We start from the raw sequence: 25957 nt of genomic DNA, 5'->3' as shown, positions 1-25957 counted from the left end.
CCTCCAGGAAGAACCAGTGTCAGGCATCCTCTGGGCAGGTTCCAATTCACCCTGTTCTCTGGTGTCATTCTGGCTTTGTTTTCTAGTTTTCTATAACTGAGCAAATTTTACCTGACACCCCAGGTATAGTAGAAGCCTACATTTAACCCAGTAGCCTTAGCTTGTTTTGCTTGGGAAACTAGTCTTGCCCTTGAAATTATCTGAAGGTTGAAGAGCTGACCTTAATGTGGAGCCTCCTTGTTGCTGCTGGTACCGCTGCTTGGGCTGGCTTATGGGTGTGAGTCCTCTTGGATCACTTATATCACATCTCAGCAAAAGGCCCTGTTATCAGTGTAAATCTGCTCATACTAATCCCATCTCATTCCAGCCTCAGGTCCTTCCTCTCTCATTTACATTCTGAGATCACTCAGTTTAAGACTTCAAGTATGCTGCTCCTTATTGGGAATCTAAACTCCTCTTTCTTTCCTCAAATTTATTCCTTTAAAATAAATGTATCTTCTTGTTCTTTGTTTCTCAAATCATCCTTAGCAGGATGCCTTACACATAGTAGGAACACAACACATGCTTCTATGCGGAGTAAGGCACTCACTATCTTTTACTTAATGTGGGTTACAAAATTAATGAGCATAAATAAAATAAATGCTATGCTTTCTACCAAAAATTTCATTTTGCTAACTGTTGCTTGAAAAATTAGTACATTGTGTGTTTTTAAATGAAGATGATTTATTGCTATTGTCTAACATGTGAAGAAAGACAAAAAAATTGTTTGCAGGATCATTGGCTTGAGCACATCAATGGCACTGTTGGACGATTCTTGCTGAGTGTGAAGATGATTTATGTAACAGACCGAAGCTTTCCACAGTAATACATTATAGTCTCGAGCTATCAACCCTTGTTCATGCAGAGACAAAAGAATCTGAAAAAATACCTACTTCTGAAGGTCTCCTTAAAAGAAATTAGAGATCATGTTGATGCTGTTTAAACACTTCTGGGAAAATCAACCTTACGCTGCAATATCTTTACTTCTGAAAATGTGCAGAGGAAGTTTATTATTTTTCTAATAAATTTCTCACTTCACTTTGCTTTCCTTTGAATTATTCGAATCATGCAACAAGAATGTTCAATAATAGAAGATGAAACATGTTTAAACATTGGCATTTTTCTATCTTTGGCTTTAAGGAATTATGTTACAGATTAAAAATTAAGGCATTCTGTATATGTGTGATGGCAGCAGTATTTATTTATCTTTCAAATAAAGATCTATATGAGAAACATATTTTACAATGTTATAACCATAGCCATATTTTTAGTCTATGCATGATTGCATGGATCCATCACATAATTTAAAGATGTGTACAAGATGATATCTTTTGAATTCTTCTGAGTTATGGGACTTCTGTCACCAGAGATTGAGTGCTAGTTATAATGATTGCAATATGTGGACAGAGACCCACAAATATAGGGCCCCTCTGGTAGAGAATTAGATTTTTAAAAGAGAAGAAAAAGCCAAGCCAAGAGACATTCCCATTATTTATTCCTGGTCAGCATACATTGACACTGTATTTGGACAAAATGAAAACATGCATTCTCTACAGTCAAAAGAAAAGTCTGTGTAATTAACATTCCACTTGCAGATGCAGTAATGTAGAATGAGGATAAAAAATAAGAACAGGCTGTAGCAAAGGAAATGTGAATTGCAGACAGAGAAAATAATGTAAACAGGATACCCAGGTCATTGACTATGTAAAGCATCATGATTAAAAAGGCGCGTGAGTCTGTAATTAAACAGACAGGGGAAATGAGATCTTCCAGAAATTAGGTGAGAAGTTTCTTTTTCTTTTTCATTGAAATGGGGAGCTGAGGAGGGTTGGATATGCAGGAAGAATGTTGGTTTTAGTCAAATGGCTGAAAAGACATCCATGCAAGCAGATCAATCCAGAGGAGATCTGAAGGATCCCCTTTAACTTCCCTAACCCCAGTCTCTCGATTCTAGACTCAGAATTTATCCTTTTGATTAGCAATTTTTTTTTTTTTTGGTACTAGGTATTAAACCCAGAGGTGCTTAACCACTGACCACATCCCCAGACATTTTTTTAATATTTTATTTATACAGGATAATATTGCAAAGTTGCTTCACTAAGTTGCTGAGGCTGGCTTTAAACATACAATCTGCCTGCCTCAGCCTCCTGAGCTGCTGGGATTACAGGCAGGAGGCACCATACCCAGTTGAAGATGGCCTATTTAGCGGCACAAGTCAGTGTATTAGAATGTTGTATCTTTTGTGCCCATTCAGAAGTGGACATTTCAGTTCACAAATGCCTTTTACCTTTTACCTGGGTTAGTAGGAGTTGGACGGCCAGAAACTCATCAGGCCAGTGCTGCAGGCCTGCAAATAAAGCTCCTTGAAGGAGGGAATTTGTTGATGTTCTGCACATTAAGTTTTTAATAGCACTTTCAGCATCTTTTGACTACTCCCTGTTCCCCATTCTCTTTTTATCCTTCAATGTAAGGCATGCAATTTAATCCCACCAAAACACAAGTGAGGCTTTAGCTTACCTTTTCATGGAGAGCAATTCAATGCATTATGTATAAATGGGGGTACACTTTTCTCCACTAGGATGCTTATATAATGGCAAATAGATGGAAATTCTGTCATTGTAGGGAACATATCTAGATCCCTAGCACAGTGTCTATTTGTTTTCTTAGACTCTACTCAATCCATAGCATGTCTATGAACAACCATAGCTACGCAAAGCCACCCTTTATTAAGAACTTTTAATATGGCAAACGTATATTATAGGACTTTGCACAAATGTTTTTGTTTTTAATGCTCCTAAGAAACCCATGAAGCAGGTTTTGAAACTGAGCCTCACAAGGAATAAGAAACTTGCTTCAGAACCCAACCTCAGAAATGCTTTCAAGAACCTGGACACAGACTTGTACATTGGACCCTGAAGCCTCAATTCCTTCCAACAAGCTCTGTGACTGTTATTAGTCATTGAAGGAATCATTATATGTACTCTCAACCAGTCCAAAATCTGTCTCCTTGTCGTCAGAGAAAGATGTAGCCCTTTATAAGCTAAATGTGCAAATACCACCTTTTAAGGTTTTAAGAAAATGACTTACAAGAGTCATCGACTCTATTATTTAGAATTGTAAAAATACTCTCACAAGGATGATGATATTTTAAAATTACTACTTTAATACTTCCAACACTCCCTTTGTAGCCTTGAATAGTTCATATGTTTTCTAGAATTAGCCAAGCCTCATGACAGTACACCCCCACCCCATACTCTTGGGCATTTGGATCCTTCTCCTGGAGAGAGTTAGCCATGGTGCCTCCATAGTGGGATGGAAGGGTCCCAATATGCCTGCTAGCACCAGCAACATGACAAGACTTAAGATCAGGGAGAATCTGGTTGGGTAACAACCATATAATTTTGAGTCATTTGGAGCATATAGACTGGCTATAGTTTGAACCAAATCACTTTGCATATTTAGTTATTATGGTGAAAATCTAAGGTTAAATGAAAGGTATTACCGTGATTTTACCCCACTATCCTTAAACGGTTTCTCACCATTTATGCAAGTGGTCATCGTTGACGTTGACTGTTGCCTGGGAAGAGAAACAGGCAAGGTTGAGGCTACGGTTCTGATTCTGGCCTCCTGGATGGGATAGATAAAACATAATTTAGGTCATGATCTGGCAGATGATGCTACCTTTGAATGTCTATACCTGCTCCGCCCCAGCATTCTCTACTGGACTCGAGCCCCAGAGAGCCTCCCAGGTCATGGGATTTAATCCTTGGTGGGCTCGAACTCAGGCTAAAAAAAAAAAAAAAAAAAAACTGTAGTTCTGTGATTGTGTGGGAATTTAGAGACCCTCTTGGAAAAGATCAAATTTCTTTGTTCCTGAGAGGGTTGATGAATGAATGATTATTCATACTCAAAGCCACGCTGAAATTTGAGGGATGGAAATATGTTGAATGGAAAGAGCCTGAGTCTCCTGTATCACTGGATGGCTGTGATGTAAACCTGCTCTGACTGCACAGCCCCTGCTCCCTCTCCTGTGTTCCTATTGCTGGGGTCAGAGGACCTTCTCAGGCCCATTCATCTAATTAGGCACTCACTGCTGGCCAGGTATGGGCATCAGAACTGCTGCCATGACCTGACTTCAGGTGTCTAAGCATTCACCCAAAGGGGCCCTGATGTCCTGCCTGTAGTATGTATTAAACTTCACCAGCTTCTGAGAACCAGAGGCCCATAAGCTCTCCCTTAGGAATCTCTGTGTCACCATGGTATGGTAAGTGCAAGCCAGATCAGCATCCAGAGAGGGACACAGACTTCTCCACCCAGCTGTCCCCAAGCTACTCAAGCTAATACTCTTCTAACAGAGTGTTTTTGGCCTATTGACACGCTGTGACCTGAACCGACCAGCACAAAGTCTTGGGAATACAAGATAATTATTCAAACCCAGGGAATAATAGGGGTATATTCAACAAACTTCTTGCCTTCAAAGGCTCATCTTAGCATTGCTTCATTCAAACATTTATTCATTCATTGTTTTATTTATTCATTCAGAAACATTTAACATTAATTTTAACCAAGCAGCTTCATAGATAATGAGAGAAGATACTAGATCATATCTTATGGTTCTTCCCCTACTGCAAATTGTCAGGAATATAAAATGTATTATTAAGTTAAACACCTTCCTAATAAGTTTTTAAAAATCAAAGTTAAGCTGTAATGTCATAGAAATCAATGTTGCAGAATTAGCTAATTCATGTCTATGTTTTTTTTAAATAAAAATTAGTCTGGCATTAACTTTTTAAACATTTCTGGGATGTTTTGACATTTGTACAATTACCATAAGGCTTTTACATGGCATCAGTTACACTGTTATGCACTCTCAGCAAATAATCACATCATGACTTCTAATGCAAAGTACAGAAACTACTAAGTAGCCTTACATTGTTAAAATTCTTGACCCAAATAACTACCGATTACTGGTTAAGTTGTGGAATCTGTGGTTTTGGTATATAATTGCATGGATTAAATAACGTTAATGTGTAATTACATGAAAATAAACCATGTAGCTTAGTTAAATTGCAGTACAATTGTTATCACTGAATGTAAAGGGATACCAATTAAACCTTCCTTTAAAACACCACAAATTAAGATTTAACTACTGAAGAAACTCTAGAATATAAAGTCATGGTATACTCTGGATAGAATATCTCAGTATTTTCAGAAGTTTAATGGTGTTTTTAAAATTAAAAACATCTTTCTTCTTTACTTCTGCATTAATTGTGACTTATTCAGGAAAGTTTCAAATAGGCACTGGATTAACTTCTTAAAAGATGTATCTAAAAGATGCAGCATTGTAATATTGAAAAAGAAACAATTAAGGAATTAAGAATTCCTCTGCTCATATAAAATAAATAATTTTAGTGGGTGGGCACTGGAGAAGAATTCGGAAAAAAGGAAAAAACTTGTTACTAATGCTGATTCTGTTTAACAAAGGAAATTTTGTTTAACACAATTAGGAAATTTTGTTTAACAGAGATAGTTGAGGATTAGCAATTTTGTATCATTCGACCTAATAAAATAGTAACAACTGAACCACTTATATAAATGTTTCTAAGCAAGAAAAACAGTTTCTTCATCATCTATCCAGCTCCTTCTATGTACTGAGTTGCCCGTTTACAAGCTAAGTGAACTTGGACAGGTAGTTTAACCTCTGAGCCTCAATTTTCCTTTCAGGGAAATGGGTGGTAATGATAGTTATACAAAAGCATATTATATGGTTCAACTAAAGACAGTGCAGTCAAAGAATTCCATACACTACCTTTTATGAAATAGACATTGATAAATATGCTTTCTTCTACTTCCACACTGGGCATCTTTTAGGCTTCTGTGAATATCTGTACAAGAAACTGATGACTTAGATCTGTAGACTTAGGATCTATAATACATCAGGTACAGGAGAATTTAATCAAACTGGTAGTTTTGACACAGGTCACTAACATATATTTTTCAGACAAGAAATACATATCGTTATAGAAGAATTTAGTAATGGGTGATTGAACTTTTCAAGCTGGTGACTTTTTAAAAACAGAATGTCAGAAATATCAAGAAATATGATCTATAAGGATGAATCAAATTGTTCCTTCATATACCCTAGACTGTAACCCACACTTGCCTCTCCATGACCAGGTCTAAATTTCAGGTGTTCAAAGTAACTCTTCATTTAATCTTGTCTTCTGACAGCACCTCAACAAGTATATCAAAACTTGTACAACATTTAGCAAGTGCAATTTGAAGATTTTCTTTCTGTTAGACAAATAGACGCCATCTGGAAAAAATAACCCCAGGCGCTTGGACGCAGGAGCATGAAGCTTATTGGCTGAACACCCAATGAATACCTTACACTACTTTCTTTGGCTCCTACCCTTTGCCTGCTCATTTCAAATCTTGCACACTTCAGTAGGCTCTGTGCTGTTAGACAAGGGGATCCTTGTTACCCATGCACGCAAACACTCTGAAGGCTCTCTTAATTTGAAAGATAGGCTTGCAAGAATTATCTGGACGGAAATGTTTCCTTTCACATTGAGACACCTGTTCCATAAAGGACTGCTAAATATAGCTGTGCATTGATATTAATTTCTAACAATGTTTCTTTATTCAGTTGTTGCTTATATTTTTCAACTTTTACCACATTCCATTTTTAGACATGAGTGTCTTCATATAATCTTCCCTTCCTTCTTCCCTCCCTCCCTTTCTATTTTATCTAAAGCTTGTAAAAGAAAAAGCCCCAGGTGCTATTACTTTTAATACTATTTATTTTACTGATTGACTTTTATTCCAGAATTAGGAGTATAATAATATTAGTATTATTTTGTCTGTCACAATGGACTGCACTGAATTTAAACGGTTGCAATATTATTTATCAGCTTTTAGGAGGAGATCAACTAAATGTTAATAGAAATCATGAAAGCAATCTTCACTTTTGTTTTGATGATAAAATCTTTGTGATAAAATTAGCTTTTAATGGCATGCTATATCAAACTTTTGGTGTACCCACATTTATGCAGGAAGCTTAAGTTACTTCTTTATTAGTAACTTTTCCTTTGTCAGTTGTGAGCAGGTAGCTTTTCAAAACCCAAAAGCAATTGCCCCAGACTTCTGGAATTCATTTTTATTACATCCCATAATCTGAGCAGTAGGGAGCCCTATGAAACATGTTCAATCAAACATTAATTTTATAAATTGCCTTCGTTCCCCACAATTCCCATGAAAAAGGTATTCAGCTAGATTAAAACTCTGGAAAATTTTAATGGAACCTTTGAAATCTGTTTGAGCTCGGCTTCCTGGAAAAATAAAAACTGCCTAATGGAAGCAGTCTTTATACCAGAAGTGGATGTACCTTTGAGGCAATTTTCTTCTATGTGAAATAGTGAAAACTGGCAGCTGGGTAATCTGAATGCTTGAAATGTCTCTGCCAAATTCAAGGGTCATGTGTGCTCTCTCACGGTGAGGAAGAACAAGTCTATGAAATTTGTAACAATGTCACTCTTGTCTTCTTCTCACAGTCCTACCCTGGTCCAAGTCTGGAAAGTGAAGACTTTAACATTCCTCCCATCACTCCACCTTCCCTCCCTGACCACTCCCTGGTACACCTGAATGAAGTTGAAACTGGTTACCACTCTCTGTGTCACCCAATGAACCACAATGGCCTGCTCCCATTCCATCCGCAAAACTTGGACCTACCTGAAATCACCGTCTCCAACATGCTGGGCCAGGACGGAACGCTGCTCTCCAACTCCATTTCTGTGGTAAGAGTCTGCTTACCTGTTTGTGGCAGGGAGGGAGAGACATAATAAAGGCAAGGAGTCATTTAACCCAAGGACCTTTCAGTTGGGATGATGGCATTCTGAAATGATGAAGACATTTTTAGCGTTGGAGCATGCGTCCTATAAATCTTTCAAATTCCTAACATGATTTTCCATTTTATATTTATGACAAGGCAAAATCAGTTAGTTACTTGTGTGATCGCTCATATTTGCAACCCAAAGTACTAAATGTTGCTTAACATTGAATATGCTGTCACACAAACTGGCTTCCCAGTTTTTAGATAAAAAGAATCCTCCTAAAGGTAAGATCCCCACATCTCTGAACAGGAACTGCTGTCAATCTTGATTCCTGCCCCTCCCCCCATTTTCTACTCTCAAATTTCACAAATTTACCTTATAGTGGAGGCAAGAAAGCAGTTTTTATTTCTATTTTGGGAGTGTAATTTGTTTGATCAAAACTCACCCTTTGAATTGTTGGACAGTTGAAATTTCTCGAATTTAGGGGGACTGTTTATCACCCAGAAAAGTAGTTAAAAACTGTAATTCCCAGGACCTGCCCAGAGAGTCCAGGGGTCTGTATTTTTACAAGCATCCCATAATTGAGAAACACTGACTTACCATAAAAGCTTTCCTTCTGGATTTTATGTCATCTAAAAACTTAATTTCTCTGTCTGTATTACAAGGAGTGAAAAAAATGTCAGTAATATATGGCCACGGGCAGAACTTCTGACCACGTCATTAAAAACTCCTCTCAGGTTAACTGTGACTTTTAATTAGCACTCTTTGATTTTCATTGTTCAATAAGTTAACAGTCCAACTAACTGTGTGTTTTGTTTTGTTTTGTTTTTTTGAGTCACCTAACATGGCTGTCATGTTCACAATGAGCAAATTGATTAACTTGCTCATATTACATTGCTTCTGATACAAAATGCATTTCATGTGACCACTTATCTAAATCACTTCCAGATACATCTCTAACTAGAGCCACTTCACAAGAAGGTTTTTCTGATAATCACCAACCTAATGGGGAGGGGCTAAAAGGAAAGTCAAAAGAAATCCCCAAGTGGTTTTGGAAAATGAAGCTGAATGCCACAATAGTTCATGCAGTTCTCCTGAAATCTGACAGCCAAGATGAGGAAACTTACATGCAACAGCATCAGTAGGAGAAATCCCAGCCCAGTTGCCCTGGTTTTTAGGTTAGACTACATCCATCTGAATAGATGTAGTAATCTATGAATATTAACTATGACTCCATAAGATAGAAAATAGATTTTTTTTTTGAACAAGCATGCTAAACATGTGATTCTAAACACGTTATACATGAATGGGGTCACTTTGACAAATCACATCTGTTCCTCTTTGGGTCTCAGCCTTCAGACCCAGTTCATGAGCCCACTCAGGCATCCAGGTCATATCTTTATGGGGATCCCCATTTTTATGTGGGTGTGTAGTACTGAGGACTGAGCCAAGGGTACTCTAGAACCAAGCTACATCTCTAATCTTTTTTTTATTGTTGTTTTTATTTTTAAAAAAATTAAATTTGAAACAATCTCGCTAAGTAGCTGAAACTGGCCTTGAACTTAAGATCTTCTGCCTTGGTCTCTTGAGTCACTGGGTTTACAGACCTGTGCCAGGGTGCCGAGGAGAAGCCCCATTCTTTATAAAGGAGTGGAAGGATGAAGTCAGGATATAAAATGCCAGTTTTGTCCTCCAAGCTTCATCCTCATGATGCAAATCAGAGTTGGACTGCAAGAAGGATCTGAGATGCTCAATTATACGATTTTAAGCCTCAAGGGGATTTTTTTCATTATAAAGTTGAACTCCTTCCTAGTCACCTTGTAGTCCCCTTAACATGCTCAAGGCCCTCCCAGTGTAAAAGGCAATCTTTGAGAGATGTATGTGCAATTTTAATAATGGTAGATCTGGGATTCTTCCAGATTTGCTGCCTGTAGGAGTCACTCTTGTCTTCTGATGGCACACTCATGATGGCACTTGGTTGCAACTATGACACAATCTACCTTCTAGGCCTTTCTCCCACTGTGCCTGCCCCTCTTTCTATCAGGAGCTTCTGTTCATTCATCTCTATGCTTTCCCTACCCAACCAACCGTCAAAACTGGTCTTCGGGCTGGGTGCAATGATGCATGCTTATAATGTGGCTCTGGGGGCTAAGGCAGGAGGATCACGAGTTCAAAGCCAGCCTCAAGAGGCTAAGCAACTTAGTGAGACCTTGTCTCTAAATAAAATACAAAATAGGGCTGGGGATGTGGCTCCATGGTTGAGTGCCCCTGAGTTCGATTCCTGGTACCCAAAAACAAAACAAACAAACACACAAACAAACAAAAAACTGGACTTTGGTATTTTTGACTCAACATGATATTTCTCTTAACTATGTATTTTGTCCACTTAGATATCTATTTTGTCCACTCACAGTACTGATCTGTGCATATAATACTGCAGACAAAAGGCCACTCTGATCAACACCAGCATTGGTGTGCCTTTGGCTGAGCTTTGTCACTGTCCCGTAAATTTGATACGATGCCAGAGCTCTTCTGTAATCTGCATGCCAGTAATAACAGTCTCTTGCTACTGAACACTTAGATGCAGCTCATGGAACTGAAGGACCATTTCTATATTTTCACTCAAGTACTTGACGTATAAGTATCCACATGGACCTGGTGGCTACTGTGTTAGACAGTACTGGTCTAGTTAATGATGTTGACTCTAGTTAAGTCTGTATTAAACCTATTTTTTTCAAGCAAGCCTGGTCTTGAAGAAAGTAGATTTGGAGATTAAATTTGTTGTTCTTGTTTCAAAGCTTGGCTCTCTGGCTGGATTCCAGGAGCCCAGAGTTTGATATACTCTAAAGTTGTAATGGAAATCTTACAGCGTTCAGAGAACCAGGAGCTATCTTTTGTCTCCCAAATCCTTTGAGAAACAAAGAACCTCTTCAGTTCTTGTTTTGAGTTTTTATGTGACTAGAATGCCATTCCTTCGTATGTACATTTTGAAAGCTTACCATGGCCTAAATGTTTGCAAAGGCTCAGATGATTGATGGATGGGACACCACCACTGTCTTCCAAGAGCTTTCAAATCACACAGAAAACATAAATAGTTATGAAAATTAGAGAAAAACATGAAGCAATTAGAGACCAAGGAAAGCATTAAGTGCAGTTCGACTGACCATGACCTCAGTGGCAATGCCTAGTTGGAAGAGATCACGGTAATCTATCTGGTTTGGGTATAAAGCTTAGTGGAAAAGGCAGGACTACAGTGAGAGCTGAAGGATGGTTTTGATTTGGATAAAGAGAGGGGAAAGAAAAGGCGTGTTGGAGAGTGTTCAAAAATCAGGTTGAGTATTTTAAATTGGGAGATTTGACTAAAGCCTTCAAAAACCAATGAAAGAACTCTGGGCTTGAGAGGATGGATTGTAAGAAACCATTGGCAAAGTTCAAGAGACTCAATGCAAAAGCATAATGAAAGCAGTGTTGTAGGAAAACCCTCTGGCAATAGGGAGCTGGTGGATGGACAGCAGTGGTGAGAAGCTGAGGGTGCTGACAACCCAGGAGCCTGCTGTCCCAGCTTAGCTAAGAGGACCTGCGAAGCTCTACCAGAATGATGACCAGCAGAAGAGAGAGTGCAGCCATATGCACATCGTCCCCAACAGTATGTGGATCTAAAGATGAACAACACTTTGTATTTTAATGTTTAAAATTTAGAAAGGGATTCTTTTCTTAGCAAAAGACTTTGAGTATAAGATTTCCTGATTGTACTTCCTTATAAAAATTTCCCAAAACACTTTCCTAACAACTTTGCTCATACTTGACATGATCACAAACAGCCTATTGAACATCATTCAATGCATACGTATATCAAAACATCACAAAGTACCTGATTCAAAGTTTTTGTGTCAATCACAAAAATAAATTTGAAAAATTTTAAAGAACAACCAAGCTACCACCTGGTTTGCCAATCGTTGAAGTATATTATAAATAAGGACAATTTGGGTTGTCAATGACCATACAGACAAGAAAGTAGCTGCTATAGAAATTAAGATGTGAACACTGTCCAGTTAGGAATTACAGAGCTCCTCTGACAGCTTTCAAGGTCACATGCAATATGAAACAACTAAAAAAAGCTAACATTTGTAGATTCTAAATAATGAATTTGCTTTGAATTTTAAATTCCAGGAATATAAACCAACATGGTCAGATTTATAGAGAGGATCAACTATCTCAAATTGCATTTTCCAAATGTTTTTCAATGTTACTAAAGTTGAGTCTTTTGCTGTTCGTATTGTGATCATATCTTTGTTAGTATTTTCACAGAGTAGAATTTTAATATTTAAATGAATCTAAATTAGGAAAACATTTTAGTTCTTATTTAGAGATTATGTCTATTTTAGATGTTATTGTGATACACAATACATATACATTATTGTGTTACATATTTTACTATGACAAGTAATAGTACATTATTTATAATCTCTAGTGAGATTTCATTTTCAAGGTAAATTTTTTTTATTTACCTTTGTGTCTTATCCCCAATGGTAATATAAGTGATATAGCTGCATCAATTATGAATGTTTCTTACAAATGTCTAATAAATTACACATAAAAATTTAGTCTATAATTAAAAATCAATATCTGAGTGAAGTATTAATACCCCAGTTTTGCAAATAAAAACTGGAGGTTCCAAGTAGTTAAGTGATTGCTCAATTGTTCTGCAAGCAAATATTCCAGTTCCATTATCTGGAAAAATGATGATAATGATAGTCCTTACCTCATGGGGTTAAAGATATTTGAAAAATTGCTTAGCCCATTAGCTGGCACATAGGAAGCATTATGTAAGAGTTGGTTAAATAAAACAAGAAAAGCAAGCCTGTGTGACTCTTTTGAAGAAGTTAAAATGCATGGGAGAGAAGATTTTTTGAGTTATTTATACTTTAATCCTTAATCTTCTTCACATCTGTCAGAAAAGACAGCAGTAAGCCTGCTATTAACCAAAGAGGTCTTTACCTTTTATTGAGTGTCCTTATATTTCATTGTGATTAAAATCGACTTTTTAGGGCCAGACTTCCTCAGTTCAAATCCTAGCGCTTCTGCTTAACCATAAGTGACCTTGAACAACTTACATAACCTTTTGTGCCTCTCTTTACTTAAATGGGTATAGCTGGACTTGGTGGCCTACTTTTGTAGTCCCAGCTTCTTAAGAAACTGAGGCAGGAGGATCTCTTGAGCCCAGGTGTTTGGGGCCAGCCTAAGCAACATAGTGTGACCCTATCTCATAAAAAATATTAAAATAGGGCTGAGGTTGTGGCTCAGTGGCAGAGTGCTTCCCTAGCATGTGTGAGACACTGGGTTCGATTCTCAGCACCACATACAAATAAATAAAAAAAATAAAGGTCCATCAACAACTAAAAAATAATTTTAAAAAATTAAAATAAAATAATGGGGTATAATAAGAATTAATACCATAATGTCATGATAATTAAAGTAGAATCTATAAAACAGTGCCTGGTACATGATAGATTCTTTTTTTTTAAGAGAGAGAGAGAATTTTTTAATATTTATTTTTTAGTTTTTGGTGGACACAACATCTTTATTTTATTTTTATGTGGCACTGAGGATCAAACCCAGTGCCCCACACATGCCAGGCAAACATGCTACCACTTGAGCCACATCCCCAGCCCCTACGTGGTAGATTCTGAGTTTATTTAATGGGAACCTCTTTTGAATAAAAAAAAAAGTCACCAAAGTGAGATATCTATATTACCTTCTGAAATTTATCATAGACCTATGAAGTATAGTACATACAGAGTGAAAGTTCTTTCTCAAGTTTCCCACCACTTTTTTTTTTTTTAACCTAGTCTTGCCTGTGCCATTTTATGATCAGTTGGGACTACTTATCCAGTAGACAGTCGGGAGTCTTGCAACAAGGTAGATTCTGGCACTTTAAAAAAGATTCCATTTTCTTAAACTCTATTTCAAGAACAGACTATAAAATAGGGTAGAATTTCTATAAGTGCATACTGTTGAATTAAGTGCCAATTAGTTCTTATTCTCTAGGTCCAAGTTCAACAGCCATTCATGACCCAAAATATGTAAAAGTTCCAATTTCCCCTGAGTTATTTGGATAGGTGGGCAACTGATTTGTCTTCACACAGAATATGGGTTAGAAAAGCACCTACATGCGAGTGTTGGATAAGCTTGTTAATGGTAGGTAAATCACAAGCTATGGTACCACTGGACTTGCTTAGTGGTTCCCTACTTTTAAAAGGGCAAGCCAGGAACCAGCCAGTGCTATATTGCTTTTGTGCTTCATTTCTTTACATTTCTTTTAAAAGTTTCCTTGAACAGTAGATTGCCTCCCCCAAAAGGTGGAAAGACCCCCCAAGACCAGCAGATCTCTTTGGTGCTCTCCAAGGCTAGCATTTTTCCTATCATTCATTTTCTCTTGGCCCACACAACCTTGGTCCAAACTTCAGGACTCACTCAACTTCTCGCTTTGGTTACTTAGTAATGTTTCTTGCCATTCCTTTGGTCTTTTGAGTGTTGTAACTGTGTCCCCCTCAAAGCCTAATCAGCTGTGAAGATATCTGAACCTGATGAACAGATCATTTCTTTTGAGGGGAAATGTTATTCTGTCATTAAAAAAGAAGTGATGTTGCTTTGTATGGACAGATGGGGTTTTCATGATGTTAAAAAGAAACTAGAAAACTATTTGGGGAAGAAAGACGAATGAGAAAATGCGTATTAAATATTCATGGCTTTAAAAAAAAAATCCTTTGATTCCTGCAAACTGAAATCAAGCGCCTCTCTTCTTTCTCTCCCACTCTGGTACTTTCGCTGCTGGGTTTAATCACGGATTGGTAGAAGAGAGTGCAACCTTGTATAAAGTCATCGAAGCCTCTCTGCCCGGCCTATATGTGGCCATTGCTTGTTCTTTGTGCAGTCAACAGAAGCTCTTTCATACAAAGAAAAACCGTGCAAAGTTTTAGAATGGCCTCACAGAAAGGATTCATTTAGAACCTGGGCTTTTTTTTTTTGCAGAGTGTGGCTCCTAATGACACATTATAGAAAATTTACAATGAAAAAAGCAACAAAGGAGATTTCAATTTCTTTGAATGCTTCAAATTTCCAGTTCTGGAGTTTAAAATGGAAAAAAGATGTTAAAAGGCAATGAAATTGGAGGGTTTATTTCCCAAATGCCTTCTTTTTTTTTCCAGGCAACAAAAGCAGGCATAATGTATATACTCAGATTTATTGTCATTTTTTAGCATTCAGTCATGGCACAGTTTGCATTCAAAGGCCACTGTACAACTGTTTTGACAACCATCACTTCAGTAGGTACCATACAGGACTCATGAAACGGAAGCAAGAGTGTTCCTCTGGGCCCATAGGGAGTGCCGTACATCAAGGAATTCAGATGTATTAGAACAGCATGAATTTCTAATATGTTGCTATTATGGAAAGGACCACTGGCATATTGAATAATGCAGTTTTCAAAGCCAGGCAGAAAATGTGATTACAGACAATTTGATTGCTGTTTTTAAAATAAATATTTTCAAAATCTTGAGGTGTTTTATTTCATGTAATGCATAAAATATGTAACAGTGGACAAGAGCTAAAGATCTTTCAGGACACGACTGAGCAGATGATGTTGGCCCCATTTAAGTATAAAATAATGGCAGCATTAGTTTAAAATGGAATGGATGCCACAGTGGCTTGTTTCTTTCTTTCAAAAAATAGGAAAAGGGCAATAAAAAGACATAATTTTGCTCACTTTGATAAAAGAAAAAGGATGAAGATTATTTAGCATTATGCCATAATTCATCAAATTTTACGTAATTACAGTCTGTTTTTTTCTCCGCAAATTATCCTTTTCTCTTGAACACTGCAGAACATGAAAGCAATCTATTAAAACACTTTAATACTTTGAAAAATAGGCTGGGTTTTTTTCTTAATTTTGAACATATATAACAAATGAGGTTTTTTTTTCATCTTTTAGAAAAATTCCTCGTAAGACTCAAAATAAGTGTTGTGTGGGGTTCGTTGTTAATCTTCACTGAAGCCATTTCTTTGCTCAAAACAGACAACTTTGTGATGTTGATACGTAGTTCATAGACTCGATATGTTAATGATTTGGGGCTATCTTTTAATGCTATAATAAAATGTTATTCCAAACTGAATTCTCCTTAATAATATTCAGGAAAGGAGCCAATTTTAAAATAAATTTAAAAAAATGTATGCCAAGTAATCAAAGTCAAGATTTACGGGTATGTGGGACTTCAACTTTTTCTTCAGTCCTAGAATTCATATGAAAGTGTGCCTCACTCAAGCAAGATAAAAGCCAAAAAAAAAAAAAAACTATAAAATCAGTTATATGATATGTTATTAGCAAACACTGGAAGTTACTCAATTCACTCTCTTCAGAAGTAAACCTAAACCTTTTAAGATATGTGGTTTTCTATCTAAGAGCCAAGATTCCACAACTCTCATTGGTAGCCTGTTTGTGTTTAATTAACCTTGTAACATTAAGTTAAATTTCAGTAAGAGATTTAGATTCCTTCCAGGAAGTTCCTCATTAAAATTAAACCAAAATCTCTTACTGCAATTTTAGCCTACTTTGTCTGCTTCAGCCTTCTGAATACTTGGACAACAGTTGACTTCAAATATTTGACATTTATTAAGTCGGTACTACAGTTGTGTTTTACCTGGCCCAAATAACCCCAATTCCTTGAGCCGTTCCTCAAAGGTCATTATTTTTCAACTCGTAAATCAAATTAGCTTCCTTTTTTTTTTTAACATTTATAATCTGAAGGAATGTTGACCACAGTGGAAGGCAGAGCTCCAGAGTCTGAGATTGCAGATTCGTTTCTGAATTTTTCAATTTTTTTTCTCTGCCCCTCATGGACATTTTATGATAGAGTCCTTAATAGCATCATTGATTGCTGATGCATTTAATTACTGACTCATCGATCTCTCTTACAGTGTGTCTCTTGCAGCCTTGGTATCTAGCTAGCTACTCTCTGTCATGTATTTGTGTAACTCATCTCACGTCCTAACGGCAAATGTCTGGGAAGGCCATTGTGGTGTCCCTTGAAGGTGTCTTTTTTCCTTTCCTTTTATTTATTTATTTTTTTCCTGATTGGATATCCATTAGTTAAATAGCCCTTAGCAAACAAAGAGGAAATAAAATAGAGTTATGTCTACATAATTGTCTTTAGACAAATGGGTTCTATGTAGGCCCATACAAAAGAATTCCCCATATTACAGCAGTGAACTTTTGGTCACTTGCTAAAACCTTGACATTTTTGGTAAAATGCAACCTAAAGTGTTGAGGGGAGAGTTTGAGAAAAGCAGTGCAGAACCTGGATGAAAAATAGATAGAAGGAGAAATAAACAGCAAGTAAAAACAGAACCCTAGGTCTGGGTATAGCTCAGTAGCAGAGAGTGTTCTTAGCAAGCATGAAGTCCTTGGGTTCCATCCCCAGGACTAAAATAATAAAGTAAAATACAATAAACAGACCCCTGCTCAGGGCCACAGTCATACCACACAGGCTCAATCTGAGTAGATGATTCCTATTTTACCCCTTCTTCAGTGCCCCTGCGGAAACAGAGCTGTTGTTTGCAAATCTATCTCCTTTCTGGCCCACCAAGTGTTCCATGCTCACAGCCCGAGATAATAATAATAAAAATGTCAAATGTTGCTGTTTCTGCATTCTTTCCCATTCAACATTAAAAGGATATAACCTGCCTGTGGAGTGGGAAGTTTCTTGTTCTCTCTCCTCTGCCTCAAAGATTAGTTACAGAAAAGAACATTAGAAAACGTGAGAGCGTACTTGGTTTTGTTGTTCAGACTTCCAGGTAGAAATCACTGACAATAACACTCTAAGTAGTGCACAGGCCATGGTAGCAGCCCACTATCTTTGGTCAAATATTTGAATAAACCCATTGGTCCCCATTGGAACCTGCAGTCTTTTCCCCAGATAGCTATAGTACTGTTTTTGCTTTTTTGTGTGAACACCTCTAAGAAGCTGTTCAGTGTTCTAAAATGATGCCAATGTTCCAAATTTTCTAAATGTCTAATAACTTATATCGTGGGGTCTAAATGCATTAGCCTGCTGTAATACTTTCAATTTAATTAAATGAAATCAAGCCCTGAAACATACATATAATCCTTATAGTCTCAATATTTAATCAGCTGATTGCTAGTTATTCTAACTCTTATCACTGTCATATTGATATACTTGGCAATTAATAGATTACAATGTATAGTTGACCCATCTTTTTATTTGAATAGTTTTATTTTCTGGGTGGAGCTACTTTTATGGAGGAAAAAGTATCAGTAGAATTGAAAAATTATTCTAAAGTCACATATTTCTGCTTAGGCTCCCCATCCCCAACTCTTGAGAGTCAGAAGTAGCAATGTGAAGAATTAACGTCTATGAAAGATTTGCCCATGTGACCATTGTTGACTTTTTTAAATTATTAAATGATTTTACGTTGGCTTGCCATTTGTTTGATTTGTGCCGGTAGATTATTAACATTAAAATGTTGCATTATAAACCCATTTTGTCATGGAGCCTTGGGAGAATTAATCTAAAATGTGTTTCAGGAGAACAATGAACCAGTTTCATTTCAAAACGCCACTTCCTTCATTGTTCATTAACTATTCTTATCTAGAGCATACCGAAATGTTTTAAGAGCAGGTTTTAGTTTTGTATGGCTTTTTTTTTCTTTTTTCATTTCATTTTTTTTTTCTGCTTTGAAAGTTCCAAGTTCTCTTATGGACAAGTATTACCTACGGGAATATAATAATATTTGTCTTTTTGTATTAGCAATTTATATATTTCTCTTTGCCAGCAGCAATACACATTGCATGAGAGAAAAGGTATGGAAAGCTGCAGGGATTTCTTCAAGTCACTAAAATATTAGATTTGACTTCCTTTTTTGGGTGATTTAAAATATCACCAATATCATAATCTTCCACAGAAGAGATTTTTCTTTCCTTCACCTAATAAAATATATTTAACATTTTGATAAACATATAATCACAAAACTGATAGTTGAATGTGCCTGAGTTTAGTGGATTGTACAAATTCCCCAGGGAAATATTAAGTATTATTTGACAGAAAAGATTAAACTCCTTTTTGTTACACAGGGTAGCATTTCTATTTTTGATGGGCAAGAGACTTTCTCAAAACATTTGAGAAGTATTATCCTCCAACATTTAGGAAGCTTTGTTTTCTGTAATCACGATCTTGATTGTCTCTAATAAAAAATTACCCAACCCTGAAAATATATTATACTATTAAAATTTTTCATATTTTTTTATATCCATTGTATATTTAATTGCATTCTCCACTACACAGCAGACATAACTAATGGTTTACCAAATTGAGATAGGACCATCCTTCCTCCAGTGTGAAATTTGAAACTGCTATGAGTGAAAATAACTCTCTTCAGTTCTTAAGATGATGGATTCTTAAAGTTTATTGCTAGGAACACACAACATTGTTAAGATTCTCAAAAGGCAAGCAAAAGTATTGGGATTTTGAAGCATCCTTTTATTGTTCTGTATGCATGGAATACTGGAAAGTATTATAGGAAAAGAAAAACAGTCAGGTTCTTGTGACCATGGCCACCAGTGGCCATATCCCCATAGGCAGATACAGAATGGAACGTTAGGTTAACAGCCACTATGCTGTGGAGGATATTCTCTTCGGTGTCTGGTTGCTTTCACTTTACCCCAAGCAGTGTCATTTCTGATTCCCAACAGTACACCAGGCCATCCTGTGTTTCTCAGCACATAGTCAACACCGTGATTCTTCGAAGCTGCACTCCACCATGACATCTCCATTTAGGGTACCTTTATTGTACCTCAGATCTGTGAGATGTTATGTGTAGCACAAGTTAGAATCCAGGAACTGACAATTCACTTGGGAGACTGAAGTTAGCATACATAAAACATAGAGAAAATGTGGAACCATGGAACATCAAATTCTCAAATATGGGGCACTCCTTAATCTGTCTGGGGAGTATTATAGTCACCCACAGAATCTTCCAATGACTTTGCCATCTTGAAAAGCCATGAGTGTAGATGCACCAGTGGTTTGTGGTGACAGGGCCTTCATTTAAAATCTTGGTCAGCTATTCACCATCTGTGTGTGACCGTGGGCAACCTTGACTCCTCTGGGCCTCAGTTTCCCCATGGATGGTGAGGTGTAAATGGATCTGTGTCTGAAGCCCTCTAAGCAGTACCAGCAGACAGCAAGTTCTACATCAGCTGGTTTGTTATCCCCTTCTCTGAACCCCTGCACCAAGTTTACCTTATGCCTCCTGTCATCCCTCTTCTAGTTAGTGGTGTTCGTGTTCCATGGAACATTCTGTGAACTGCTATGCTCACTCTCATTGGACACCTATTGTTCCCAGTTATTGCAATTTGGATCTTGAATGTTTCCCTAAAACCCATGTTAAAGCCTTGGTCACCAGCCTGTGACACTGTTGGGAGGTGATGGAGCTTCTACAAGGTGGGGCCTCATGGGAGGAAGTTAGGTCGTTGGAGGCGTGCCCTTGATGAGAGTATTGGGACCCCAGTCCCTTCCTGTCTTTCTCTGTTTGCTTCATGGCTGCTGTGACATAAGCAGTTTCTTCTGCCACATGCTCCCCACCATGATGGGTTGCCTCACTACTGGTTCAAAACAAAAGAGCCAAGCAACCATGGACTGACATCTGTGACACCATGAGCCAAACTATTTTTTTTCTCCTTTGAAGTTGATTTATGTCATTTTTAAAAATAACATTACAGAGATTAAAAGGCTGGCTAACATACCACATCCCAGGCTAGGGGTGTATGCAGTTTCTTCCTTAATGCTCACAATCACACCAGGAGGTGAGTGGTGTATCCTCATCCAACCCAAAAGGACCTGTGGATACAGAGGCAGACATGGAGGTGGTAGGTGGTGGACAAGGCAGCAGGGTGCTTAGCTCACCCCTTCAAAGTGTGCTTTATTTTAGCTAGAGGTTAGTAAATTTTTACTGAACAACTTGACTGAATGTTTGCCTCTTCCCTCTTGCCCCTCAGTGAGTCCTGCTGAGCTTGGCCATGTGGCTACTCACGTTGACCATGCCAACCCAGATGACACTCACAATTTTGCTCTTTTTCTTTTCTTTTATCTTTTTTAGTTGTAGATGAACACAATATCTTTATTTATTTATTTTTATGTGGTGCTGAGGATCGAACCCAGTGCCTCACATGTGCTAGGCAAGTACCCTATCATTAAGCGACAGCCCCAGCCCTCTCCTTTTCTTTTTTCTTTTTTTTTTTTTAAATAAACTCATATTGTTTTTTATATTGCTGAAATAATAATATGAGATTGAGTAGAGGAAAAGAGAAATCCATTATTTCAGTGAAAAATAGGATACATTTAGAATTCTGGCTGGGTGACTTTGACAAATCACTTGATCTCTCTAAGCCTTAATTTCCTTAGCTGTAAAAGAAGAGGGGGAAACACGTGACAGCAATAATATTTACATTACCAAGTGGTTGTGGGGATTGAGATGCAAGATTAGAATTTCTAGTACATAAGGGTTTAGGTGCATTGTGTGGACATCATGTTAAATATATTACCATTTCAGCTAAAGAAAAATGCCAACTATTTGCCAAAAAAAAATTAATTTAAATTAAACCAAGGAAGACATTGTCACCCACTCAAATAGAGTCCTCCTCTATGGTGTATTTTCTGCCATGATTTTGGGTCTGTGCCACCACAGGCCCAAATCAATAGGGCCAAATGAATATGGATTGAAACCTCTGAAACTGTGAACCAAAAAAAAAATCTTTCTCCTTTTTAAGTTGATTGCTTCAGGTATTTTGTTATAGAACAGAAGCTGACTAACAGAGTACCTGAAGTTCCAATGATCATGTGGTGATTAGAGCATGAGCCTTCCTAGGTATAGTAACTATCACAGGGTACAACTTCTTTCAAATTTGTGACATGGGGAAACTCATCGGCATGTGGTGTTCTTTTTCTCTTGTTTTAATGAGGAGAGAAATCTCTGTAGGTTCTTGTATATAGTCAATTACAAATAGGTGATAAGTGCTTACTTGAATGTACTCTAGTAGTGTAACTTCATTAATCTTATGAGAATTTATAACAACAATGAATTTTTTTTTCAGTATTGGAGAATGAACCTAGGGACACTTTACCATTGAGCTATATCCCCAATCTTTTTTGTTAATTTTTTTAAAGTTTAGAGAGAGGGTCTAAGTTGTTAAGGATGGGCTTAAACTTACAGTCCTCCTGTCTCAGCCTCCCAAGTTGCTGGGATTACAGGCATATGCCACAAAACTCAGCAAAAAACAGCGAATATTTTATATTATATGTCATCAATATAATGTGCAAGGTGTTGCCTTCTTATATGTATCCATTGATAATTTTGGCTTTTTTAAATAAAAAAAAAAGATTAAGAGATTCAAGTTTTCTAAAGTTTACAAACAGGATTTCTAAGTGTAGGGTTCGGGTTAAATATAATTTCCCCTTTAATTTGCCATTCAAAGCTTTGGTATTAATGGTGAGAGAGAGACAGGTGAGCAAAGTGGCATGGGCTGTGACTGAGGAGGGGACACATTTCCGTGTCAGCCCTAAGAGTTGTTCCTCTACAGCCAGGAAGGAGAGACACTGAGTGTGCCTCACATTGTCTCATATCATTCTGTAATGACCATATTAAAAAAAAAAAAACGGAAAAATGTAGAACTATCCCCCCCACACCCACCCACAAAAAAAAAAAAAACACAAGGGAAGTAAACAAAAATGCCTATAATATACAGCTTCTAGAAGAAGCCAGAAAAATAAAAAAAAATAGGAATTAAACTTCCCTGGGCTATCTATCAAAATGTGGAGAAAAATATATCACTAATGAGAAAATATCAAACACCTATTGGGAGACAAATGCATGTAGCTCTGAATCGTGGATCACAAAAGGGTTTCCTCAGGCACCTAGATGACAAATTTATGATGCATAAAATAGTGGATTGTCCCTGTAACAGATTATTGGATAAGCACCTTCATGAATGCAGGGCTATACCATCCAGGGGAAGGAAGGCCTTGTCCAGAGGGCTCTTTGGTTAAGTTGTGAGGAAGATGTCACTCAGGCATAAAATGTACACGATGAAAAAGCGATTAGGGTTTTGTCCACAAGAGAGCAAACAAATGTTTGCATGAGGAATAAATCTGGTTATGGATCCTTTTCTTCAAGAATCTTTGAGTGAGTGTTTATGGCAATAATCCTGCTGACAGTCATCAGGGAATTTCATTTCAAACTCTTTCCTACTTCTACCTACTATAAAAAAAAACAGAGAGCTGAGCACAACTCTAGTATATACTGTACATTGAGGAAATCTCTTCTTATGTCTTTTGTACTGTCTGTGGAAAATTTTAAAAATTTATCCAAATACCAAAAATGCCTGTTTGCCTAAAAAAGAAAAATGTTTGAGGCACACAGGTCTTCAAAGATCTGCAACTCATTATTCTGTTTTCCATCTCCTATTTGTAGACAGAGCTTGAATTTCTGCAATATGATGGGTCTTGGCATATCGATTGGGCTCTTTATCAGAACAGTATTACTTTAGATTTCATGGAATCTGAAGGGTTTTAAAATTGATCTCAAAACTGAATCCCAGTTTTGCTGTGTTGCCCTCATATACACAGACTTTGCACCTTAGAAAGGAAAAGCAGTTGGGCATCTACTCTATATGGTGGTTATATCATTCAAACCAGTAGTTTGAGAGCGTATATCTACTCTTGTGTTAGTTAGATTTTCATGGCTATGACAAAAATACTCACCAAGAACAACTTAGAGGAGGAGAAGTTTGTTTGGCTCATGGTTACAGAGGTTTAGTCTATCATGGAGCCACTCCATTGCTGTGGGCCCAAGGTGAGGCAGGATGTCATGGCAGAAGGGTATGGTATTGGAGGAGCACTTCTCTGTTTGTGGTGGCTGGGCAGCAAAGGGAGCAAGTTCAGGAAGGGGCTACAGGAAAGATGGACCATTCCAGAACACACCCCCAGTGACCCATCTCCTGCAGCCATGAACGACTTACCTATAGTTGCCATCCAGTTAGTTCATTAACTGGACTAACTGGACTGATTGAATGACAACTCTCATAGTCTAGTTATTAACCCTCCAAACATTCCTGCATTAACCCAGGAGCTTCTGGGGATATTTCATAACCAAACCGTATCAACTCTCAAAATAGTGACTAGATTAGGCTTCTGCTACATGTAGTAGTATATCCTTAAACTCAACAGAGTTTGAGAACTGGCCTTTTCTCCTAACTCTTGTTCCTCCACAATACACTCTTCTCCAAGGGTCCATATGATATTTTTAGCATACATTCGCTTGGCCACTCCATATTGCACCTAGGATAAGGAAAGCAGAAGGGAGACCAGTAGTGGATGAGGAACTGGGGAAGGAAGGGGCGGGCACTGATGAATGAAAATGAACAAATTATGTTATATGCATATGTCACAGTGAACTTCACTAATATGTATAATGATAATGCACTGATAAAAAAAAGTTAATTAAAAAAGAAAAAAAGTTCATATTTATGAACACAGTATTTAGGTTCTTCCGAGCTATCTGACACATTATTCTCTCCCTGTCCAAAACAGTCATGCAAACTTTCTGTCTCCCACCTCCCACCTTGTGACCTTTGAGCTTGCTCTTCCTTGTGTCAGGAACCTCTTGCCTCACATCTTCACCTTCAGTTCTCAGCTCAACTGTCACTTCTCAGAAATACTGGTCTAAAGTGGCACTTCACCCCTGCCCGGCCACTCACTCCTATCAGTGCCATTTTATGAAATGAGTTAACACTGAAATACACCTGGTAAAAAAGAAATGCATAAATATTAGCCATCTGGAACATTTTTACCCTCTGAAATCATGTGGTTTATTTAATGAGATGGCAGTTGCCTTCTCTTGCTATGCAGGAAGGTCTGTAAAGAAGTGGGATCTTGGCTGTCTAACCTCACTGTGGACCACACAGCTAGAATAGATGTCACAGGAGTATGGACATGGTATTTGTTGAATGGCACACATATGTTGAGTGATGTAGCTATGATAGATTAAAGGAGTACTTGAAAAATTAAAGACTGGATGAAAGCGCATACTTTCTATCTTACAAAAACAGAGATTCTATACAAACAGTTTGCAAATTTGTATACACCAATAAATATCTCATATACACTCTCATGCAAATATGTTAATTGGTAATTAGAATATGTTTTCTGCTTTTCTTCCTTTCCTGCCAAACTTCAACCCTCGAAATGTGAAATTAATAAAGCACACAGTTAGGACAATCCCAAGAAAGCATACAGATATGATTGAGACACCAGGGAGACTGCATATAAACTATATGAATTATCCCACTCTTAATATATATTTGCATGGCACCTTCATTTGGGAAGATCCTAAATTAAGAATGTTATTATATCTAGCTCAACTGCTTTAGATGGTGTCAGCTACAACATTCCATAATCCAGCAGAGGGGGAAAATTAGAGACCAAGAAAGTTGACACACAGTTCTACTTCCCATTCCAATGTATTTGATGATAAATATTCCTGATGATAAAACCTGGGACTGTACAGATAATATAAGATCGTAATAAAAATTATGTAGTTAACTGGGCTTCCAACATACCTTTGAAGTGTAAATATTAAGATAAAAATATTCCTAGTAAATAGCTTTGAAAGCCTAACTTCTTTCAGAGATTTTAAGAATTAAGAGGCATTTAGGAAGCACTTTAGTGACCTAGTTTTTAAAAACAATTATAAAAAATTCAAGCTAATTCAGTTTTAATGAGATCTGGAAGAGTGGTAAATAGTTTGCATAAGTATTTACAAAATGTACAGAGAAGGTCAGAAGAGAGTTTGAGGGATGTTTGTCTTTCCCATTTCAGCCTCTGGGAATCTAGTTTTAAAAGAGGGCATGTTGTTTAGTGAAATTAGCACTCCTTTTGAAAGCATTAGAGATATTGAGAGTGTATCTGAATATTGTGATTGTCATTTAATTTTCTGGGCCTTAACACCAAATGTATTCT

At 37.3% G+C, this 25957-nt stretch overlaps 1 protein-coding gene across 3 annotated transcripts in view; it reads left to right on the top strand.

The window, feature by feature from the left end:
• The window catches only part of Tox (thymocyte selection associated high mobility group box), a 299513-nt gene that overhangs the window by 167121 nt on the left and 106435 nt on the right, over window positions 1-25957 (top strand). For all 3 annotated transcript variants that reach the window (XM_040293974.2, XM_005322978.4, XM_021724922.3), the window contains one exon: window positions 7593-7835. In XM_040293974.2, coding sequence (XP_040149908.2) covers window positions 7593-7835 — 243 coding nt within the window. The remainder of the gene's footprint in view (window positions 1-7592; window positions 7836-25957) is intronic.

Source organism: Ictidomys tridecemlineatus, chromosome 7 (genome assembly GCF_052094955.1).
Source record: "Ictidomys tridecemlineatus isolate mIctTri1 chromosome 7, mIctTri1.hap1, whole genome shotgun sequence".
Lineage (NCBI taxonomy): Eukaryota > Metazoa > Chordata > Mammalia > Rodentia > Sciuridae > Ictidomys > Ictidomys tridecemlineatus.
Note: the sequence above shows the minus strand (reverse complement) of the source record. Positions and strands in the feature narration are given on the sequence as shown.